We start from the raw sequence: 18,265 nt of genomic DNA on the forward strand, positions 1-18,265 counted from the left end.
AACTGGAATTTCCAGACTTTCTAAAGTTTCTGGACCTCAGCCTCAGCTCGTGTGAGCTGGCATAGCTCAATTCACTTCAGTAGAGATACACCAATTTACATTTGCTGAAGATTTAGCCATGTGAATTTTGAGAAAATTAGTGGTCTTTAAGGGTTTTTTGGCTGCAGTAAGAGAGATTCTTTTAACAGTAACTCTAGGTTAACAAAGTCTTTTACCTGCAAAGTTTCTAGTTGTTAAGAGAGAGGATTAAGAAGTGGAGCCTCTAGGTGGGGATAGGAAAACTTTGAGAAACTAACTTCCAAGATGCAAATTAAATGTCTGTTCCATTGTCTCAGATCAGTGGGTGGAATTTTACATGTAAGTTTTCTACAGTGGAAGATGTGGCCTGAATGAAAAGTGTGTGTCTGGCCTGAATGACAAGCGGAAGTAGCAGTGAAAAATTCTTGAATACTGATTGTTTTTTATATGACTCATATTAGGATATTCAGTCTAGTCAAAGAGCTTTCTCAGATGTGCCAAATAATTCTTGAGACACTGTCAGTTATTTTTTTAACTCTTTTTGGAAAACTTATTTTTAATATTTCATTTTCATAGTAGGTGTGTGTGTGTGTGTGTACAAAATACAGTACTGTAATTTCATGATCTCAGACTAGGAGGTTTATCCAGTGTATCCAGTTTACACAGTTCGTATTCTGTCCTTCTCCATCTGACAAAGTGACATTTTTGTACCATTCTGGGAAAAATCTTTTATAGTAAAATCTTGTGCCACCTCCATGGCCGTGCCCAGGTCATAATCATGTGGAATTGCTGCATAAAAATCTGTATAAGACCATTCTTTAGGGACTGCCTACATTGTTAAATTAGTACAAAAACTTTCTCTGTTTTGAAACCGATATTTTAAAAGAAGAACAATATGCTACTGTGGGACACAGTTACAGCGGTATTAAGGTGCTTACATCTGTATCGCTTATTCATGTTAATTTTCATAAATAAGACCTTGTCTACACACAAATCATATCACTTTAATTAAAGTGGTGTGGTGCAACCTTCCTTGGGTGAACCTACTTATGTTTGTATAAAGGTGCTTATACTGGTATAGCTTATTCCTGTATAGGAAGGGGAATAAGGGACATTTATACGGGTAGAACTGTACCAACACTAGGGCTTGTACAGGTTTAACTATGTTGGTATCAGTAGTGTAGTTGATTTTACCCACTTTTCGTCTGGGGAATATGGAATTTAGTTTGGGAATTTACTGACTTTTCATCTGGGGAATATGGAGTTCAGCTAAGATTAATTTACCCATTTCTTTTTTTTACCACTGCATCATTGATTGCTATAAAAATTGCCCCTGAATCAACATAATTGAATCAATACAAAAGTTGTGTGTAGCCCATGCTTTAGAAGCATGCTTGCATGCTGGCTATGGGTAAGTGGCAGAGGGTATAACATTTTTTATTAAAGCTAATGTTAAAAAATTGTATAATACACAGGTTAAGAAAAGAATATTTGTACATCTGGGTATAATGCTTAGATTATCCGCAAATACAAAGGTTCCTTTTAAAGTCATAAGATACATGTAATGCATAATCAGCAATCACCCAAATTTAGGTGAATGCATTTAAGAATACAATTTAGATATTAGCATACAAGTATTCGGGTACATCACTCATGAAAAGTTATTCAGAGACTTGGCTGTGGAAAGTAAATATAGCAATGAGTGAAGATTGTCTCTCAGTAATTGAGAATTTAGGGTTGGTTGTACATTTAGATAATACAATCCAGGAGGAAAGTATTTCAGTTACTTTCCTGTCTGCACTTCTAATTGGCATTCCAGCTCATCCCTCCTGGTATTGCCGATGTCCGGTGATGCATTCTATGTATATGTCCCTCGACCATCTGATGATGTCCAGCACCATGAGTTGCCATATCAGCCGAGCATAGTCTTGACCGATTCTGCGTTCTTTCAACACTCACTAGTTACTGGGGTCCCATGCGCCCAAGGCTCCAACGAACAGCTCGTGTGTCTGAACCTGGTAACCCTAGCCCTCTTCGGCCAGAGGGGTGTATTTCTCCACCTCTCGAGCTCGGGCATCATGGAAGGCTGGGGTCCTGTTCTCGAAGGGCACTGTATCTACACTGCAGTGTAAGCCCAGGTTTAGTGGGACTCAATTCAGCAGAGCCTGAGTTTGAGAACCCCAGGGCTTGAGTATCTACATTGATTGCCAACTCTAGGTTAAGAATTTTTTTAACCCGGGCCTCCAACAGTATGCAGACGCAAGTCCAATCAACTGTATCCCAGACTTCCGAGTGCCCTCCAAAAATGTGGCCATTCTATCCCTTTCTTCATGGGGCAGTGCGGGCAAACTGTCCACCCTACACGTTACAGGAAGTTTGAATAGTCTCCCAGCACATCCTGACGTGCTGTCATTTTGGTCTGTGTGCTCCCAGCAACCGGAGCCAGCAATATGCAGGAGTCAGCATTTGAAGAACTTCTCTCGCTTGAGCTTTCACTTCTGTGTCAGGAAATAGGCAGAGCTTCCACAAGGTGCTGGTGGATATTCTGGCAGTGTTTCCTGACCCACTGAAGGCACGTGACAAAGCTAATGGCAAAGCAGGTGGAGGAGAAGGAGGACACAGAGATGGCAGACTCAAATTGGCTGATGCTCCTGAGGGCACTTGGTATATCTGCTAATGCCCCCTATGTCGACCAGTGCTTACGTAGACCATAAGCATGGACTGGGGGACAACATCGTTTTGCAGACCTGGGATGGCCAGGAGTGGATCCAGCGCTTTTGCATGAAGAAAACTACATTTCTGGAACTCTGTGAGCAGCTTGCCCCAACCCTCCAGCATAAAGACATGTGTATGAGGGCAGCCATGCCGCTCTAGAAATGCGTTGCTATAGCTGTCTGGAAGCTGGCTACCCCAGATTGCTACAGGTCTGTTGCCAATCAGTTTGGTGTTGGAAGATCAGCTGTGGGTAGGGTGGTGGCAGAGCCAGTGCACTCAGCCAGAAAGTTTACCTGCCACAGCCGGAGCTGGATGCACCTGGGCAACAGAAGTCAGAGATGCTTTGTGCTGCCACATTAGGGACTTGCATGGGCCAGTGGAAGAGGGGGGAATAGTAGCTTTTATGAATGTGCCTGTGGGGGATAGGGGCTGATTGCTTGAGAGGGGTTTCAGTGCCTGGGAGTTGATTGCCATGCAATATACTTATGAATGACCTGACCATTTATCAAATGGGGGGTAGAGGAAGGTTGATTCACAGTATGAGTTGATGTAAGGAAGTGATTGATGTATTGACTGATGTAACTAATTGTATTGAGAAACAGTGTTTGTATACAAATTCCCAATTTTCCCTGATGGTGTGTTCATCTTTATTATCTGAAATACACATTGTGAGAGCTGATGCAGTGATAGCAATACACTTTATAAACTATTATTAGAAAAGTACAATATTTACCCCCTGCCAGGCAGACCAGCTGCCATCTCCACACCAAAACACCGGTAACAACACAGCCTCAAAAAAGTGCATGAACAAATGCAAACAGTAAAACCGTGTATAAGACAGAGCCACTACTGTTTCGTGTCCCTGGCCCCCCATTCTCCTTTCCGTTCCTTCCATGTTTGCTGTCCGCTTGGTACCAGGGGAGGAGGGTGGAAGCAGTCACAGGGGGTGGGGTCAGTATGGAAGACTGCATGGGACACAGTTGCCCTGCCCAGCTGCTCCTAAGGTCTGACTGCATGGGCCACCCAGGCATGGAGTTGTCCAAGGTTTTCCTGGACTACATCCCAGGGTACCATGCAGGGGACTCAGGCTGTGGTGTAGGTGCAACAGGAGCCAATGCTCTTCTGACCGTTAGTTGTAGCAGCTGCTCCAAAGTTCTTTCTGCTGAGCTCTGGCATCCTCCTTTAGTTGCCATTCCTGTTCCAGGAACTGTGAAGGAAGTGCCTGCTCCCACGTTGAAACCCTGTCCTCAAGCTGCGCAACCAGCCTGAGTCTTTCCCCTCTCCTCTCGCCCGTGCCTTTCCTCTTGCCGTCAGTCCCTCTGTCCTTGGTACTGGGGCTGCTTGTTGGCCCTGTCTAGAACTTCAACCACAAGTTCACCACGGAAATGCTTCCTCTTGGAACGGTCCGTGAAGGTGTGTGGGCCCAGGCTTCTGCTGCAATGTGGGGGAGCTGTGAAGGTGCTGCAGGCTGTAGAGGTCAAAGGGCCTTGGAATAGGACAAGACATACAGAGTTAGTGTCAGTGCAGAAAAAATCCTTGTGGAATATCAAGGACATGAAAAGTTACTGTTGACACCTGAACTTCAATATATTGTGAGAGGGCTGCTTCAGACCACAGAAGCTCCCTGGACACAGCCAGGTTCATCACAGCGAAAGAAGTGCAGAGACAATGGTAAGTAAAAAATCACAGCTGTTTTTTTATTTTCCTAAAAATTGCAACACAGATTTATAAATGGAACACATTTCCATTGTCCCCAGCTCCCCAGTTCACTGTTTTCAGGCAGCACGTTACACGTACCACGCTGAGTGTTTACAGAGTAGCGTCCTTACAGGCATGGCAATGTAAGGCTATTATTTTTGACAAACAGGAAAGATCTGTGCCTTTCCAGTAAAAAATCACTTTTCAAGGCGTTTTTTACTGTTTGCATTTCCTAGTTACCATTTTGAATTCCACATGGTGGAAGTGGGTGGGTAGGCTGGGGGGACACCAAGACGCTGGCATACAATCCATCATCAGCAGATATATGTTGCTAGCCGGGGCTTGTAATAACTTTTGCATTGGTTCATAGAATGGAAATTCCTCCCGTTTCTGTATTAATAAACATACCAGGCTCTGGGGCAGCTTCTGTCCCTTCTGTTTCTGATGCCAGTTCCATCGCTGGCTGTTCCTCGGGGGGAGGGAGAGAACATCAAAAAGTGGCTCAGAGTAAAGCCCCAGGATATGCTGCAGCTGCTCCTGTGGCAAAGCTTCCTCAGGGACTGGTGTCAGCAGCAGAGTCATTTCACTAGCTTCATTTGGCACCTGCTGCTGTCTTCCATCAGTTCCCATGCTGGATTCTGGGGCCAGCAGGTCACCAGCTTTGCTAACCAGGTCATCATGCAGCGCCATTGGCTTTGTGCTCAGTGCACTACCCAGCACCTGGTCAAACTCCTCATAAAATGGGCAGGATGTCTGTGAGTTGCCCGAGGTGCAGTTCTGGTCCCCGGTTTTCTGGTCCTTGGTCCTGAGCTGCTTAATTTGCTCCCTGCACTGGTTACCAGTCCAGTAAATTCCCAACACTGCCAGCTTCTTTGCTATTGGCTGGTATGTGTGGTCATTCCTGGTACTCTTACTGCCGTCCACTGTTTTGCGGGCCTCGCACCTGAGATTAACCACAATCTGGCTGTGCACCCGCGACCATGAAACAGGGTGCTTTGCGGAGGACTACTTCTGGTCAGTCTCCATTGCAAACACAACAGGGTCTCCAAAGGTGTGTGTGCAGCTCAGCAGTTAGAAAAAAAAAATATGGAAGGGTTAAACTCTGACTCGCTGAGCTGCTGCACTACAGTAAGGGGGCTTGCTTCCATTTCCTTGAAGTCACTTGGTGATTCTTAGGATAGAAAGGACAGAGGAAGTTGGCCCATGGGATTGTGGGATACTTTTGGTGGACTCCCAGGACCCGAGTCTGGAGGAGGGAGTCTACACTGCAAAGCAATAGTGGTTGAGCCCTGGGTCCCAGTTTAACTTGAGCTCAAACCCTCCATCCTCCTGGGGTTCTAGGACCCTGTGTCTGAGCCTGAGTCCAAGACAGAAGAGAGGTTTGGGCTCAAGCCTGAGTCTGAGCCTGGGCTTACATTGCAGTGTAGACATACTCCATAGGTGTTGACAGTAGGTCCAGCTTGTGCCCCCCCAAAAACCCTTAGCCAGGTGGCGTTTGCACATGCATTAAAAAAACTGGTTGGTGTGCACTGCTGGAAGACACTCAGATACTATGACGATAAGTGTGATATAAGAACCAATACAGAATAGGATATAGTCCAGAATAGATCAACAGGGGCAGGTAGCTTTCATTTTGGAGACTTTTCCGTTTGAGAATCTGTGAGGAGTCATTCTTTTTCATACAGAGTACATTCCCTATTCAGGTTATAACTATTTTCAGATCAGGCATGTTTTTGGGCCTACACTATCTGATGGTTGTGTAGAGGATATGGAACGCTGTTAATTTTGGAGATCACATGCTGTCAAGGGATAGCCACTTGTCGGAATCTGCCATTCATGTTGCTGTGGTTGGTGCAAATCCTACAGAACTTACACAAGTAAAACTCCTTTTGGGAGCTGGGGAAAAGACTACAGGATTTAGTGCATAGCAAATGAATCTAATTTACTCTTCAGTATAAGTCCGTGGGACTCTTTTTGAGGGGGAAGAGTAGATTATGTTTTGCATTCCCGAGAGAAGACATTTACATGGAGACAGTGTTGGCTTTCATAGGGGTGTTCCCGTCACTGTTTATACTGATTTAGCAACTGTATCTGCGTTCCCCAGGGTAAATGAGTTCTGTGTGTCTCTTGAGTCAAAGAGTGACCTTTGGTGGTAGTTCAGATTTGTGGGTAATCAAAGAGAAAGTGACAGATCACCAGTAATAAAATGAGAGATTTACTTTTGAGTTAAACTAATGAATTTCCAGCTCTTATGGAAAATGTGGTAGAAGCAATGTCAGTGATACTATAATGATTAGCATAATATACATACCAGGAGAGGTAGCTGGATAAAACATAGGGTGTGAAAATTAGCTTCATACTGTATGTTGGTTAAGACTAACTGCAGTCTGGCAATAGACCAAGCTGCTGTTTTAGTTGGGAGGTCAATCTGGTTTTAAAAGTGCAGTAGAAATAAGACTTGCTTTTGATTGTTCTCATTAAAAACTCTCCCATGGCTTGACTTCTCTTAGGTTCCACTTACGGAAGCTGTGGATCCAGTGGATTTGGAAGAATATCTTATTACACATCCGCTTGCAATGGATTCCGGGCCTTTGAGGGACTTGCTTGAATTTCCTCCAGATGATATTGAAGTTGTGTACAGTCCTCGAGAATGTAGGACTCTTGTGTCAGCTGTACCTGAAGAGAGGTAAGGTGCAGAAAACTGCAGGCCTGACCTGCAAACACATGTATCTTTTCACATGGAAGTGGACCCCATTGAGTTCAAAGGAGCTGCTTGGGGTATAAGTGTTTGCGAGGTGGGGGCCAAATTTTTCTTTTACAATAACTTCTTCCATGTGCGTGAAAAAGATCGTACTTTAATATACTATGAAGTGAAAAGTCGATATGTCATTAGAAAAATTAAGTTTTTGTGATTTGAAGAGATTGTCTTATTCTTTTACAGTGAAATGGACCCTCATGTGAGGGATTGTGTAAGAAGTTACACAGAAGATTGGGCAATTGTGAACAGAAAGTAAGTTACAATGTGATATTTATCATTTTGATTTAAGGTCCTGATCTTTCAAGGTGGATTCTGGTATGAGCAAACAGAATGATAACTGCAGACCTACATTTTCAGAAGTGACTAGGATTTTGGGTGCCTCTCCATATTTGGCTTCCTAAACCAAGTGAAGTGGATGCTCAACACATTCTGAAAATCAGGCCCTTCTAAGGTATCTGATGTTCCATGCCCAGAATCTGAAGCACCAGAAATCCTTTTTGTCATCAGTGATAACTTCCTTTAGGTATTGGACGGTAGGAAAAAATTAGGGAATATAAACATGCAGGTCAAATCTCTCTCTCACTCTCTCGGCATCAGTTTCTTACAAAAAGAAAATAGGTTTGGGAAGGTTTAGTGTACACTTTTGGTGGGTGAGCATTTCTGTAGTAAAGGTGTCTAAAGTAATAATCATGTGTTCTCAAAGAGGTTCTGCAGTTGTACATTACTTTAAAAATGCTTAGTAATATTTAAACTCTACCAACATTTACATAATGCTTTGACTTAACTGTTTAGAGCCTGAACATAAATTGATTAATTTATGCAAATCAGTAGGAAAATGTCTGGGTAGCTTTTCTTTTAAAAGTGTGTCTTGAATGACTAAAGTTCTGGCAACTATAAAAGAATCGCGGCCAAGGAGCAAGTGATCCGTGTGATGCTACCTCACCTAAAAATGACACTACGATAGCTGCTGCCATGTCCTTGTGGCAGCTGCTACAGTTCACTGGATTTAATATTGTCCCAAGCACCACTGTAGGGAATGCTGAAGACTTGCTTTTCAGAGATAGCATAGCCTAAGAAAAACAAGGTCTGTAATTTAAAAAAAAAAAAAGGGTGGGGGGATTTATTTACTCACTGTGTTTGTAAGCAAATAGTCTAGTTTCCGCCATATACTGGGGCAGCATAACCCACATAGCCAGCAGACATGCATCACTAAATTTAACAAAGGTTTTCACCGTTTCCAAATGTGCATGTCTAAATGTTGCCCTCCCCTATGTGGGTGCACCAGAGAGGGAAAGAGTGCAAGGAGTACTACCCCACTCATACAGGAAGCAAACAAGTCTGACTCCCAACACTGGGTATTCAGAATAGACATAGCCACTGGAGGTTAACAGCACAAAATTAGGTGTGTCTGATTGGGTGAGGACAAGGCCTGGCTCTCACTCCCACGTTGTGGACCCAGGTGGCTGCCCTGAGGAAAGCGTTCCCTGTACAGATTAGCATGCTGAGTGCCCAAGAGACATTGTGTCTTTCAAAGGCATAATGTCTCCAACCTCTGCCATGGAAGTGGTGAGCCTCCTCCCACTCCTTGGCACAACTCGGTCTTGCTAGAGGCATCACTAAGCCCTTTGAGACCAGAAGGAGCACAGACAAAATTAGCCTCCCAGATTGTGGTCCAGCTGATGCATACTAGCCACCAACTGCTGGAGGTAACATCCCCCCTCCACCTCCACCTCCACCCTCTGCAGAGGGTATGCTCTATCACCACAGCAAAGTGGTGGTGGGGGCTCGGAAGGCCTGATCCTACAAGTGTGGAGCAGCTCCTGGAAGTGCTGAGTGCACCCAGTTCCCCTTACCTACAGTTGAGGGTGCTCTGCACCTCCAGGAACTGATAGGAATCTTGCAGATTGAACCCTCAGTGCAGTTCCAACAGTGCAGATGAAACACTGGTGGGAGACAGTGGGTGTCTTGCCTGAATAAGGGCTGCAGGGTTGTGTGTGAAGCGGGAGAAGAGTCTGACTGCCTAGTTGGGAAGGACCGAGTTTAAATCTCAAAGTTTGGTCGCTTGCTCTATGGGTTGTCAGGGTTGTGACTGCTGCAGGAGTACCTTGCTGTACATGAAAAGGGGCAGTAACAGACTTGCTCATAAGCAGTCCCTTCAGGTCAGTGGTTAGAGTGGCATTGACTAGCTTTGGTTGGAGCTAAATCCAGCCCTTCTTATCTAGATTAGAAGGATGCTATAAAAAGGGGCTTCTGACATGTCTCCCTTCTGATCCTACAGAACCTAATGAGGGAGAAATCCCTTATTCCAATATCTTTGTTTGCAGTTCTCTGTGCCCAGAGCATTTAGTGGGCCCTTGGTTCTCTTGAGTGAGTGCTCTAATTGTAAACACATTTTCTCTAATTATCTGAAAAAATAATAGGGTTTCCTAATGCTGACCTTTGCAGTAATTTGCTACCCTACACTGGAGGCAGCTATCCTAGAAAGCATTGAATGAAGCTAAGATTAAAACAAATTTTACTTTTATCAGCTAAGCCGTGATTGAAAAGTAATACTTTTGAGTCTTTGCTTTGCACATTCAGATAATCTGGGTAAAACATTGTGTAGCTAACTGATAAATTGTAATAGTACCAGGGCCTGTATTATTCAAATTTCATTGGAATTTGAGGTCCCTCAGCATATTACTCAGCACTTCATAGGATCAGACCTGAAGTTGGCCCTTAGATTTCAAAACATCCATGTTTTCCCTAGCCTGGTTATCTGTGTCCCTGATAAATGCTTTTAGCCAGTTTAACCCACTCTGCCTTTAGGTCCAGCTTTAAAATCACCATATTTTCCACCCAGGTTACTTGGGCTTACATAGGATTTCCTTTCAAAGCTAGTCAGTATTGTTTTGTATCTTAAAGCAGTCATATTGCTGTGGAGTGACATGAATCATTCCCAGTCCAGTGCAGAGCAAGAAGTGACCGGGAGAACGGGAAATAAACCTGAGTCTTCCACACAGCAGCACACATCATTACAAGCTTACTGTTAAGCATGACAACAAATATTTCTGGGAGTGATTTATAATTTAAAATGGTGCTGAGATAATACTGTATATGCTCAAGTATGCTTGTTTGGAGATGGGGGTGAGAAGGATAAAAATTACTTGAAATATTCTGTTTTGAATAGATATCACAAACTGGGAACCGGATTTAATCCCAACACATTAGACAAACAGAAAGAGAGGCAAAAAGGGCTCCCCAAACAGATCTTTGAGTCGGATGAAGCTCCAGATGGCAACAGTTACCAAGATGAACAAGTAATGTGCCTTAAAACCCTGCCATGTAAAAGCTACATGATAGCCATATTTTAAAAATATGACTCCTTCCCTATTGCATTATTAATTACATTTAATTTGTTAAATCTCAGGATGACCTTAAAAGACGTTCAATGTCAATAGATGATACTCCACGGGGCAGCTGGGCATGCAGTATTTTTGATCTGAAGAACTCCCTTCCTGATGCTCTCCTTCCAAACCTACTTGACCGAACCCCAAATGAGGAAATCGACCATCAAAATGATGATCAGAGGAAGTCAAACAGACACAAGGAGCTTTTTGCATTGCATCCAGCACCAGATGAGGTATTTTGAGTGAATGTGGAGTAAACTAGTCTAGAAAGAAAACATAAGGAGTAAGGGGAATGTGGGACAAAGTCAAATTACCATGGATTTAAAGTACTAAGGAAATAAGATCATCTCAATTTAATTTCCATAAAACTGTATTCCAATTTGCCTGTAGTAGCATATGTTTTGAGCATGTGGACTAGCCAAGGATATTACTTTCCAAAGACCTTTTTTCTTTATAGATCTCCAGTTCCCTATTATGTAGATACCCTAAATTAAATCCCGTAGCTCTTATTTATAGTCACAGTGAATGCAACATGCAGTTAAATCTTGATTAAATTGTTACTTATGTTTTAGAAGGAAAAAAATCTGAACCTAGATTAGCGTTTTAATGATACTATTGGAGTGTAGCAATGACCCATGTGTAAATGACTGCTTCTGTGACAAATTCTAGGAGGAGCCTATTGAACGGCTTTGTGTCCCAGAAGTACCCAAAGAACATTTTGGTCAGAGACTTCTTGTGAAGTGTTTGTCTCTTAAGTGAGTATTATTTTAATATAGGGTCAAATTCAGCTGTTATACCAATGTTTAATGGGAGTAACTCTGTTGATTACCCCTTACTTAAATGGACACAGTTAAGATTGTTCTTAGGCTTAAAAAGGCATGTATTATATTGTCATTAGTTGTGCAATATTATGGAACTCATATCAGCCAATTTTATGTGTCAAACCTTTGTGGTAAGTGTGTGAAATGGAAAACACTCATGTTTCCCTGGCTCACTGTACATCCGTTGTAGACAAATCTGTCGACGTGCCCTATCACCTATCATGAGCCCATACACGCTCAATTTGTTACATTGGGCCTTGGAGTAAGTCAGGCATTTTGTTTTTTGCCCTGTAGCAAAGGTTTTTTTTGTTGTTGTTGTTTTTTTTTAAATCACAATGAAAACATTGCTGCAGATTTTTAAGATAAGGCTTTACAGTGTGAGATAACTGGCAGGGTTATGTGAAGGTTCAGGCTCAACAACCTTGACTGTATCCTTTTAAAAGCTAAGTCTTTGTACACTTAGCAAGCTTTAACTGGAGGAACGGAAACCTGTTAAACAAGTTTAATGAAGTGAAGCTCCTGAATATAGGGTTACCTGCTGCTGGATCATTGCCTATAACTCTTCTCTATTAACACAAGGTAAAATTTTACTGTTATTCCCTTAGAGAAATAAAGTACAAAACTGATTTTCCACACTGCTGTTATTCATCTTCTGTGTCCTCAGTTAGATCAAGCCTTCTTGTTAGAGAGCTCAAGTTAGACTACATTGCCCCTCATAACTGAGACATATGTGGGACTTACCCCCTGCAGGTAAAACACTTCAGGGCCTGATGTAGCCTTAGAGATGAGCTGATATTTCAGCCTTTTATTTTAGTGCGTGATGTCATGAGCTAGAACAAGATAATATGCAGTAGCAATGGAGCTATCTCTCCAAAAATAGCTGTATTTAATGGAAGTGAGTTAAATTTTAGAAATTAATGAGTTCTGCTATTTGAGGTTATCCTTTGTGTGTTAGTAAATTTATAGCAAATCTATCAAAACCATATTTGCCCCTAATACAAAGATTATTTGTACTTTGTGCAACTGTTTGTTATTTTTATGGCACCCAAAACTGTGCTAGATGCTTCGTGGTAGAGAGAGAGATGCGTGGGCCTTGCCCCAATGAGCTTACTGTTTAAAGCTACAGGTGATTTAATGAATGGTGGCAAACAAACAGCAGGGGGGGGATGAGGAAGGACAAGGGTAACAGCAATTAAAAAAACAAACCTCAAGCAGGACTGTAACCTGGGACCATTGTCAGGCTGAGCCAGACAGACCTTATTGCAAATGTAGGGAAAATTACCTTTCCTATGTTCTGCTCCAAGACATTCCACTCCTCATTGTTAGGAGCAGTGCAGAACTGTCAAGTTCAGATGCTCATGTTATGTATGATTCTTACAGAGAAATGTTGCTGCATGCGGAGGTTTAGGGGCTCCTTCCTGCAAGGTGCTGTGTGCCTCCCATGAGCTGCTGAACGTGCTCCATCCCTATTTGCCTCATTCTGTTGATATAGCCCTCAGTACTGTGGTATTTGAATGCCTCCGAATCTTTTAACATATTTAGCATCACACCCCATTTTACAGAGAAGGAACTGAGGCACAGAGAGGCTAACTGACTTGCCCAACTTGTCACAGGAAGTCTGTGACAGAGCAGGGAATTGAACCCAGTTTTTCTCAATCCCAGGTTAGTGCCCTAACCACTTGGCCATCATTCCTTTCACAAGGAGCTGAGGCGACTTAGGTCTCCCGAGAGATGCTCAGAACTTTGTAGGACTAGCCCATAAGAGCACCATGCTGCTCTCTGATACAGGAATCCAGATTGCTGCTTATCTATTAAAATATACCTTTGCTCTTGGGACCTTTCATTGATTTCAAAAGCATATACCACAGCGAACCAGACAGGTTCCAAAAGGGCACAGAGGATCTAACTAGAGAAGTGAACAATTACCCAACAGTAACTAACTTGAACAATCATTTGCTGTGTTCCCTTGCCAGTTATTTTTCACATATTTGTGTTGTGAATACTCAACGGCCTTCACTACATGGCCATGCAGCAAAGTCATAACTTTGAATAGTGGCACCAAACCTGTCATTGGAATGAATGTAATTTCATCGATAGAGTATCATGATACTTCTGATGAAAGATGGACACTTAATTATTATTCACCATGATTATTTGCACTTTGTTAGAATCTTTAATCCAGGGATTTCTAAGATGCCATCAAATATAACAATATAATACCATCTGTAATAATAGATGGTAGATATTGCATACTATATATTTACAAATATAAACTACCATAAGGTAGGTGCTATTTTACCATTTTACAGATGGGAGGTTATCGGCCCAGAGAAATTAAGTGACTTGTCCAAGACCACATGTTGAGTCAGAGCTAGATCTGGGAATAAAAGAGATCTAGGTGCCAAATTCTCATGAAAGAAAAAAATTCAGATGCCAAGAGTTTTAAAAAAAAAATTGATGCAAATCCTTAGAAAAATTGTTTTTGGTTTTCTAACCAGCCATAGAGCTGGTCAGGAAATTTAGGCAAAAATGTTTCCATTGAAAATTGGAATCTTTTCAGATTAAATTGGTTGTGGGTAAGAAATTCTACCAATTCTAAGTTAGATGTTCTGAATCCCAGTCTCCTGCTCCAATCACTAGACACACAGCAGCTCCTCCATATATCTTTTGAAAAAATTATCTTTTGATAATTCAGAAGCATGGCAAGAAAAGCTATACAAAGAATAAGAACTAGATTAATTTCTGTTCACAGAAGCTAAGGTTCCTCCATTTCCAATGGTCCAGCTATATCAGTTAATCATTTGCTTTTCTTCAAGGAAACCACTAGAGTGCTTTCCTTGGCTTCCAATAGCACCAGCAGATGATAACCAAATAAATAGCTTGAGTTTAGGATTCTGATCCTACACCACTGCAAATCAATGAGATCAGGATCAGCCCCTGGAATTCTTCCCTGATCAGTTGCTCCTAGGACAGAAGAAATAGTCTAGTTTTCATTGCCTGCTGACAGCAGTTTCAGATTCCACTTGTGTATCTTTCCCTGAGATGCGAACTGAGGAAGAGAGAGAAGCCGGACAAAAAAGGATACTATTAAGTTTCATATATCCGGTAGTCAGACTGAGCTAATGCTGGTGGCTATCTAGTAACACTTTTTTGGTAGCCCCATGAGTGTCTGCAGAATTTGTTTTCATTTGAAAGAATTCTGTAATAAGATTCTGGTCCTTTTTGGGTATGTCTCCACAGCAAAGAAAAACCCACGGCTCGGGGTGTGATGCTGTTTAATTGCTGTGTCGATTTTCCAGGCCCTGGCTGGAGCCTGGGCTCTAGGACCCTGTGAGGTTTTTGTTTTTGAGTCAAACTCAAGTCAGATCAATTTATTTATTTGTCTCTTCCCTTAAAGATTTGAAATTGAAATTGAACCCATTTTTGCAAGTTTGGCTTTGTATGATGTTAAAGAAAAGAAAAAGGTATGTAGTTATTATTTTTTACTTACATGGTGACATGTTTGTGTATGGGGCATTAAAGATATGTGTCCAAAGCACTTATGGTTGAAGGCCCTGATCCTGCAAATACTTCCTATCATGAAGCCAATGGGACTACTTATGGTAGGAGGTACAACATCCAGTAGTAAAGTATAGGTTTCAGTTACACTGCTCATATATTTAAACAAGTACATTTTGCAGGCTCAGGCACCCAGTTTATGGTATTACAGAAATTTCAAAAAGCTGCATTCTCTCTGTCTTTAATGACACATCAGTTAAAACATACATGATTTTCTAAAAATATGTAAGCAACTTAAATCTGCATATCTGTAAAGGGACACTGTCAGCTAGTTTCAGGTTCAAAATGTATGAATGGAAAATTTAAACTAAAAAATGATTTTTTTAAAAATAAAGATTTTTCTTTGAGTGATTCAAACATTGCCCTGGCATGTTGTCAATTCAAATAACATTTTGCTAGTGCATGAGAATAGGAAACTGACTAGAAACAAAACTGACCAGTCTGTTTTTATAGTTCAAGTTGAGTGAAATGCAAAGTGAACGGAGTGTAAATAGTGAGAAGTAAGCTAGATTTTGAAAATTCTTTTGGTTTTTATAATCCAAGATATTGTTAGTAACCAAGGTAAAGATATTTTTAAAAATAAAGTATATGTCTTCTTTTGACACTGTCCCTTCAATGCTTGAATATCTCAAATAGTCTTTTTTAAATGTGAGTAGGTAGACTTTGTAAACTTTGCTTAATTTTTCAGTCACATTTCTCAGGCCAGTTTTGACCATCTTATCGTTTCAGTCATTTTCTTTCATGTAGTATGTTTGTGAAGTGGCTTTAGTGACCTCTACTGTTGATAATGGCATGTTACTCCTTTTGGCATTGGAATCTTACTACAGACACTGGTATTTGATGTCTCTGTGGAATGTTTCAGTGTGCTAAGGTTACTCAGCCCCATGCCATGCAATTTTTGTGTTTCAGCCTAGACTGGGGACACTACTCTTCTATAGATACTTCCACTGCATGCATCCAATGAAGTGAGCTGTAGCTCACGAAAGCTTATGCTCAAATAACTTTGTTAGTTTCTAGGGTGCCACAAGTACTCCTCGTTCTTTTTGCGGATACAGACTAACACGGCTGCTACTCTGAAACCTTTCCTTCTCTGACACTTTGAAACTGTTGTAATAGTTAATCAAGGGATCATGTTTGAGAGAGGTACAGTAGGTTTTATAAATAACTTACATTGCTCTTTTCTTTTTGCATTCCTCTTCCCCTTATCATCTGCCTTTATGAGACTGTTTGTTTTGGACTTCAGACAATATGGATTGGTAATGTTGTTAGCTAAATAAGTGATATCAACAGAGGGCATTGTGCAGTCTTTTTCAGGAATGTTTTCAAATTGCTGGGGGTGTTCGTGAAGAGTTCACTATTAAGTGTAACAAACATCTAGAGCTAGCTAACATTTCCCTTAGATTTCAGAGAACTTCTACTTTGATTTAAACTCTGAACAAATGAAAGGAATGCTGCGTCCTCATGTCCCACCTGCTGCCATTACCACTCTGGCCAGATCAGCCATCTTTTCTATTACTTATCCCTCTCAGGATGTTTTTCTGGTAATAAAGGTAAGAAGGGTGTGTGTGTGAGAGAGAGAGAGAAATGTCATTGTTCCTTGTTTATTTTAAATAAAAAACTAGGACCTGTAGACCACACAGGCCTGTGACTCAAATGTATTCAGGCAAATTTTGTCCCTAGGAGATGGTCGTGGGGTGTTCCCATAGGAGCGTCTGAGAATTTGATTCATATCAATAGCTCTTTTTATGTTATACATTTTTTATATCAGATACTCTCCAATGGAGAAGTAGGCTGGTTTTAATATTGAAAACCCTAGAAAACAGCTTAGTGCATAGCTTCTTTTTCGGGATTGCTATTTTCTGTGAAAGGAAACAGTTTGGTGGAGCGTTAAAATGATAGAGAAGCCACTGGGTAAAATTTAAAAAAAGAAGCATATGAGCCTAAGTACCATATTCAAAAGTGACCTAGGGCCAGATTTTCAAAGATATTTAGGCACCGAAAGATGTAGATAGGCACCTAGGAGCGTTTTCAAAACCATCTTATCAGGAGACTCCTACTGAAGTTCTACTGAGCCCCAGATAGCTAGATACTTAGGCATTGCTGCGCTGCAATGCCTAACTGATTTTGGAGCCTAAATCTCATTTTGAAAAGTGATTTAGACACTTGAGAGCCTAAATCCTATTGAAGTTAATTAAATATAATTTTTTAATTGTGACCTAAGTATGTGGTGTGCCAGTAATGTTGCATTTCATCCCACGATTCTATTGCCATTTATTGCCTAGTTACTGTATCATTTTAACAGTTTCTCCTTTCACACACATGCATCTAGTTATCAAAAGCTCAGCTGTTGTATCTGTCTGTTGTATATGAAATAACTGTCTTTTTTATTATTATTATTATTATTATTAATAATTATTCCCCTATTACTGATTGGAAGGCAAATATTGACTTCTATAGAAATTACTAAGAGGGTCATCTTACATTTGCTGCATGTCCTCTCTTTTCAGCATACGTCTTATTTTTTAAATAAATGTTGCATCCTATTTAACGGTTGGAAGGGGGAGAGTTTCCTTAAATAGACTTCAAAGTTATCATGCACAGAGGCTTCAGTGTTCTAAAAAGTATTCTGATTTGGTATTGAGTGTATATTTGAGGTGCTAATACATTTCATTCATAGTTACTTATACAGTGAAACCGCTTATATGTCAATGAATACATCCTAGTATGCTGTCTATAGCAGACTTTACAAAAGCTGACTTTACATAAGCTGCAAAAAAGTAAAAAGGCTTGATCTTCAAACCTGGTCAGTAATTGGAAGAACCATATATGTCATGTAAGATATCTAAGTACCAGATCTGTGAGCATGATCAGGTAGATAAATATCGAAATTATATACATTGCATCTACTTTTTATTGGCACCTGTAAAATTGTGGGCCCCTGGAGGGAGGCTGGGATAAGGCCAGGTGGAAAATTAGACCCATAAAATGTAGTGTTGGTAACTTCAGGAATAAGGAGCGTGAAGATGAAAAACATTATTCCTCCTCTCATTTGGTTAGAAGAACACCCCAATGGGAGGGACATTCATTCCCCAGCTGGCTGAAATTGGCAATTGGATCAGTTCTCTACCTCAGTCCCAGAATGAATTCTTTCCCATTGGAGAAAAGGGAATGTGACACGCCCTTTGTATTTACAGCCATTGGTTACATCACCCTATAGCAAGCCATGTGTTAAAAATTGATTCTGAATGTATGCACAGATAGATTAAGCTTTTGGAAGTAAGTTAATATGGTGGCTCAGTCAAAATTGT

General features: G+C 41.2%; 1 protein-coding gene across 2 annotated transcripts in view; it reads left to right on the forward strand.

Moving 5' to 3' along the window:
- Positions 1-18,265, forward strand: part of DOCK7 (dedicator of cytokinesis 7) — a 141,354-nt gene that overhangs the window by 25,516 nt on the left and 97,573 nt on the right. For both annotated transcript variants that reach the window (XM_077824622.1, XM_077824623.1), the window contains exons 3-9: positions 6,942-7,117; positions 7,373-7,441; positions 10,359-10,488; positions 10,599-10,811; positions 11,248-11,333; positions 14,797-14,863; positions 16,358-16,507. In XM_077824622.1, the coding sequence (XP_077680748.1) occupies positions 6,942-7,117; positions 7,373-7,441; positions 10,359-10,488; positions 10,599-10,811; positions 11,248-11,333; positions 14,797-14,863; positions 16,358-16,507 (891 nt within the window). The remainder of the gene's footprint in view (positions 1-6,941; positions 7,118-7,372; positions 7,442-10,358; positions 10,489-10,598; positions 10,812-11,247; positions 11,334-14,796; positions 14,864-16,357; positions 16,508-18,265) is intronic.

The sequence above is a fragment of the Eretmochelys imbricata genome, chromosome 8 (assembly GCF_965152235.1).
Source record: "Eretmochelys imbricata isolate rEreImb1 chromosome 8, rEreImb1.hap1, whole genome shotgun sequence".
Lineage (NCBI taxonomy): Eukaryota > Metazoa > Chordata > Testudines > Cheloniidae > Eretmochelys > Eretmochelys imbricata.